Source organism: Falco peregrinus, unplaced genomic scaffold, assembly GCF_023634155.1.
Source record: "Falco peregrinus isolate bFalPer1 unplaced genomic scaffold, bFalPer1.pri scaffold_42, whole genome shotgun sequence".
NCBI classification, from domain to species: Eukaryota; Metazoa; Chordata; class Aves; order Falconiformes; family Falconidae; genus Falco; species Falco peregrinus.
This window is the reverse complement of record NW_026599609.1, coordinates 1,223,370-1,229,362: the sequence shown is the minus strand read 5'-3', so window position 1 is coordinate 1,229,362 and position 5,993 is coordinate 1,223,370. Positions and strand designations below refer to the sequence as shown.

General features: G+C 53.6%; 1 protein-coding gene across 1 annotated transcript; it reads right to left on the bottom strand.

Annotated features, from left to right (window-relative positions):
* Window positions 1–1,294: 1,294 nt before the first annotated feature.
* On the bottom strand, window positions 1,295–2,230 carry LOC129783508 (olfactory receptor 14C36-like). Its single transcript, XM_055793464.1, has one exon. It carries the CDS (start codon window positions 2,228–2,230, stop codon window positions 1,295–1,297), a length of 936 nt encoding a protein of 311 aa, XP_055649439.1.
* Between the last annotated feature and the right edge of the window lie 3,763 nt (window positions 2,231–5,993).

Sequence of the window (5,993 nt, the reverse complement as noted above, 5' to 3'; positions counted from 1 at the left end):
AATTTAGAGATCCTGTGGGTTTACACGGTAAGGGTTTGGGAGTGGTCATGGGGTTTGTAGGACTGGCAAAGGTGAGTTGAGATCAAGAGCTGACTCCATGGCCATAACAGCCACTTTCATTTGACTTCAAAATGGACCAGCCCCTGCCCAATGCTGAGCTAATAAGCAATACCAGTGGCACCTCTGTGATAACATATGGAAGAAAGGATAAAACCCAATGTGCAGCATCTGTAAGAGAGAGGAGTGAGAAATGTCTGAGAGAAAGAACCCTACCAACACCAAGATGAGTGAAGGAGAGGGTCTGTGAGAGAGAGTTCTGGTGGGATCCTACAAACCAATGCTCAAGCCACCATCCCCAACATTCACAGGACAGCACATTGACAATGCTCCTTTAGGTGTCTGCAGGTTCTTTGCATCGGTGGCTTAGCACAGCTGCCAGATGGGCCAACAACTGTGATGCTCACCTGGATCTGAAACCCTGTGTCATCTGTGCCCGCCTTGGCTCTAGGAGCAAAAAAATGGTGGAGTCTCATCTCCCAGGGGAGTGAGGCAGGAGAGCAGCAGAGTGCACGTGCCAGGCCTCAGGGTGGCAGGCTGTGATCTATGTGGAAGGAGTGAACATTCATTAGAGTTCCCTGGAATTGCCTCACACGTTTCTAATTTGTTTTGCTATGGGCTGTTGGAGGTGGCTGTTCTTGCAGAGCAGCAGTGCTGAGCTTTGCCACCTGCCTTGGCACTTGGTTCCATCAGTGTCACAGCTTTGCAACCGCTGCCCTGCACAGCAGCACTGCCTGCTCATGGCCATGCCTGAGAAGGCTTCCCTGGGCAAGAGCATATATGTTAAGGATGTGATATGTCCCCATATGTTTGGAAAGCGCTGTGCCATTTGACACTTAACTCTATGCATATGCAGTTTGGATAATGGAGTTTAAGGAACAAGCTTCTGTGCCCATAATAAAGAATTTAAAGAACGTGAAAAATATAGGTATGGATGAACTGATGGGGGACGGCAGATATTCTGCTGTATATCTATATCTATATCTATATATCTCTCTATATATATATACCTATCTCACAGGTACAATTGCCTCGATGTATTATTATATAGATGCGTCACTGGAGGCCAATTTCACCGTCTTCCCAGTCACATGTACAAAGGCCTCTGGGTCAGGGAGGCTGGAAGTGGAGATGATACAGACATTGTAGGATCATCAATATTGTCACAGATACAACAATAAATGCACAGGACATTTCAGAGAGGATCTAGAAATGCCTTGTGAAGGGACATTGACACTTATTGCTGCTGAAAGACACCTGACTGCATCAGCTTCTTCAGTGCGTTCTTCAGTTCCTGGTTCCTCATGCTGTAGATGAGGGGGTTCAGTGCTGGAGGCACCACCGAGTACAGGACTGACACCACCAGATCCAGGGATGGGGAGGAGATGGAGGGGGGCTTCAGGTGGGCAAAAATGCCTGTGCTGACAAAGAGAGAGATGACAGCCAGGTGAGGGAGGCACGTGGAAAAGGCTTTGTGCCGTCCCTGCTCAGAGGGCATCCTCAGTACAACCCTGAAGATCTGCACGTAGGACAGAACAATGAAAACAAAACAGCCAAATGCTGCTAAGAGACTAACCACGATAAGCCCCACTTCCCTGAGGTAGGTGTGTGAGCAGGAGAGCTTGAGGATCTGTGGGATTTCACAGAAGAACTGTCCCAGGGCATTGCCGTGGCAGAGCGGCAGTGACAGTGTATTGGCCGTGTGCAGCGCAGCATTGAGAAACCCACTGGCCCAGGCAGCTGCTGCCATGTGGACACAAGCTCTGCTGCCCAGCAGGGTCCCGTAGTGCAGGGGCTGGCAGATGGCCACGTAGCGGTCATAGGCCATGACGGTGACAAAATAATACTCTGATGAAATATAAAATACAAAGAGAAAGGCTTGGGAAGCACATCCTGCATAGGAGATGTCCCTGGTGTCCCAGAGGGTGTTGGCCATGGCTTTTGGGAGAGTGGTAGAGATGGAGCCCACATCGAGGAGGGAAAGGTTGAGGAGGAAGAAGTACATGGGGGTGTGCAGGTGGTGGTCACACATTATGGCAGTGATGATGACGCTGTTGGCCATTAGGGTAGCCAGGTAGATGCCCAGCAAGAGCCAGAAGGTCAAGAGCTGCAGCTCCCGCGTGTCTGCAAGTGCCAGGAGGAATAACTGGGTGGTGGAACTGCTGTTGGACATCTGATACCTTGGAATGTAAGGACCTGTTCAAAAGTCAGGGACCTGTTAGGAGAGACTTCTCTGAGCAAAGTCAAAGCCCTTTCTCCTAGATCTGCCCCCACTGCGCCATGTCCCCCCCCTCTGCCGCTCCTAGGAGAGCTCCCTTCCGAGCCGTGGCTGGAGCTGTGCTGAGTGCTGGCCGAGTGTGCTGTGAGGAGCAGGGGCTGTGCCCGCTGGCTGCCCAGCAGTGAGCCCTGCTCTGCAGCAGGGGCTTCATGGGAACCGTGGGGGCAGGGGCCAGTCCTGGCCTTGCACTGGCTCAGCCCAAACTGCTCCCAGCGCAGAAGGGCCTGTCAGCATCGGCTCTGCCCGTGCTGAGCAACGGCCATGGCCAGAGTCAGGTCAGGAGGGGTTTGTGCTGTGCTCAGGGAGAGCAGCGTGAGTGCTGAGAGGCAAGGGGACTGTCTGTGCCTGAGGGCAGAGGCAGGCACTCTGGTGAGTCCCTCCAGCTCCTTCTCAGCTGCCCTGCACTTGCAGCTTTCTGTGATAGAGTCCAACTACACTGCCATGTGTCCTGGTTTAACCCTGGCTGGAAATTATGTACCACAGGGATGTCACTTAATTCCCCCTCACCCATAAGTATGAGGAGGAGAATCAGAAAGGAATGTAAATCTTCAAGTTTGAGATTAGAATAATTTCACAAATGAAGAACAATAAAAATGAAAGTACAATAAAAATAATGAGAATAAGTTATAATGAGAGGGAGGCAGTTGGGGGTAATAAAATCCAACAGGAAAAAAAAGAAAGGAAGGAAGGAAGGAAGGAAGGAAGAAACAAACAAGGAAGGAAAGAAAGGAAAAAGAAAAAAAGAAAGAGAGAAAGAAAGAAAGAAGGAACAAGGGAAGACAGTGATACCCAATACAACTGCTCACCACCCACTGACTGATGCCCAGCCAGTCCCCAGCATCGACTGGCAGACCCCAGCAAACCCCACCAAGTTTATATACCAAGCATGAACATGTTGCATCACATTCAAACAACCAAAAATATCAGTGCATTTTCAAAATTCTTCTCACAAGTCCTTGCTACTTAGATGAAAATTAACTCTATCCCAGCCACAACCAGGACACTTTGTTACCCTAAAAAGCAACCAGACACTGCTGAGAGCAGAGGGATCCACTACAGAGCACAGAATGGCTCGCCCTTTCTCAAAGTCTCAGCACCCCCCTTCTAGCCAAGGACACCCATTGTCACAGCGTGCCCTGGAAGCAGCATGCAGCTTGGGTGGACACCCCAAGGAGGTGACCAAGGGTCCTGACTATGGGAATTGTTAAAGGAGAGTCAGCTCCTTCCCCAGCATCACACACTGCATTGCCCACAGCTTGACAGCTTAGAGGAAACCTCCTTGCTGTGCTCACATCGGCACAGGAGGACTCACAAGGTCTGAGCCTGAGCCTGCAGCTGAAACTCCCATTCCAACAGAGCCTGTCAGTTATCCCACAATCATCTGAGCAAAGCCAGGAGAGAGACAGATGGACACTCTGGAATGTCTTTCCCTTCCCCAGCTGCACAGCACCTCCCAGACCAGAGCAATGCAGGGCAGCCATGCTCAATGCCTGGAGCTGTCCCTGCCAGCAGCTCTTTCTCTGGCCCCATGGCTCTTCCCTGCCAGCGCTCACAGAGCCCAGCTCAGCCCCTGTGTGCCCAGCTCTGCCCTGCAGCCGCTCTCTGTCTGCACACCTGAAAGAAAAACAGGTCACCCAAACCCTGATTGAAAAGGAAAGCTGACGCTGGTTTGATCTGGATGCTGCTGCAGAGTGATGGCACTTGCTGACCTTCCTCCTAAACATCACTGTGATGCTCTGAGAGTCTCTGCCCCCGCTCTGACCTGCACAGCGGAGTTTCCATTTCTACCAAGAAGAGCAAGATAAAAGTGGAAGCAGAGATTCAGGCAAGAACAGACTCCAGCAGAAAACCCCTGCCATGAATGTGCTCATGAAAAGTCACCTTGGAAATGACATGGGCATGAGCAGAAGCTGCAAGCAGCCCTGACCAATGCAGCACCCACGCAACAGCACGAGAACATTGCCCTGACAGGGTTTGCTCCTTCCACCTACAGATTCTCCCCGCAGCCGCACGGGAGCCCCCCGGCAGGCTGAGAGCTGCCCCTGGCAGGCGGCAGAGCCCCTGCCCCAGCACACAGCCCCCTGGGCTGCAGGGACCCTGCTGGCAAGGACAGCCCTGGGCACCCCTGCCTGCACAGCCACCTTCACAGCCCTGCAGCCGGCCCTGGCACAAGGCAGCCCACATGCCCTGGCCCTCCCACGCTGCAGCAGGGAAGCCCTGCTCTGCAGCACACTGGCCTCCTCCACAGCACAAGGCTCCCACACGGTCCCACAGGCTGGGGGGGGCCCAGCTGCTGCAGACCCGGCTAGGAACTGCAGAGGCATTGCCCTGCAGCCACACACTCACCGGCTCCAGGGCTCTGCAGATTTCTCCAAGGGTGAGCTCTCAGCATTGTCCCAGCCCAGACTGCCTTGAAGCTCTGGGTGCCTGGCTCCTCTGCCCTGGGTGCCTGCAGGCAGTGCCTCAGCCCTGCTGCGCTTTGCAGAGGAGCTGCTGGTGGGCAGAGCTGTCTCTCTGCAGTGCTGCCCGCTTGCCATGAGCTCCCTCCATGGCAGGAGCCCGGCCCAGCTCAGCAGCAGGGAGCAGCCCAAGGCAGCCCTTGCTCTGCCCCTCGGGGCTCCCTCCAGGTGCCCCTGGGGCTGCACGGGAACCTGCTGGGGAACAGCCGGATGCAATCACTGATGCTCCCTGCCTCAGCTGGGCAGAGACACTTCTGTCCAGCAGTGGCATTTCTCTGAGGAGATAAAGTTTTGTGCATCAGTATCAACTTTTGTTAACCCAGTACTAGAGAGGACACCAGGAAGACTGCAGCAAAGGATCTAAGCACTCTTAAACAGCGTGTGTGAGCGTGTGTGTATGTGTGTGTCTGGTGGTTCTACAGGCAGGGGCGGGGAGGATGTCTTCAGTGCTTCAGTAAGCATTGCAGAGTCAATTGAAGCCCTTCATTGCATAGTCCTACGGGTACAAAGACTCAGCTCTCCTTTTCCCATGCCAGGTCTCTGCTCTGAAGCAAAGCCACTGCACCCACGGGCTCTGGGACACTTTGTACCAGGTTTCTTCATGGCAGAGCTGGGCTGGTGCCACAGCTGGGGGGCTTCAGCCCAGATGTGCAGCAGTGCCCTCAGCCAGGGGCACACGCAGAGGCAAGTGGAGCCAGTGCTGTTGCAGACAGAGCTGTGACACTGAGGGAACCAAGTGCCAAGGCAGGTGGCAGAGCTCAGCACAGCTGCTTGGCAAGGACAGCTGCCTCCAACAATTCCAACACTCAAAATGGAGTTTATACTTGTGAGGCAATTCCAGGGCACCCGAAGGAGTGTTCACCACTTCTGCACAGGCCACAGCCTGCCAGTGTGTGACCTGGGGCCTGCTCTCTGCTGCTCTCCTGCCTCACTGCCCCTGGGAGATGAGACTCCACCATTTCTTTGCTTCTAGAACCAAGGTAGACATGGATGACACAGGGTTTCAGATCCAGGTGAGCATCACAGCTGTTGGCCCCTCTGACAGTTGTGCTAGAACGCTGATGCAAAGAACGGGCAGACACTTAAAGGAGCATTGTCACTGTGCTGCCCTGTGACTGTCAGCGGGTGGTTACTTGACCACAGGCTTGTAGGATCCCACCAAGCCTCTGTCTCACTGATCCCCCCCTTCTTCACTCACC

What these genes read in the sequence shown, in the direction of transcription:
- LOC129783508 (XM_055793464.1), bottom strand. Translation starts at nt 2,230, where the DNA reads ATGTCCAACAGCAGTTCCACCACCCAGTTATTCCTCCTGGCACTTGCA.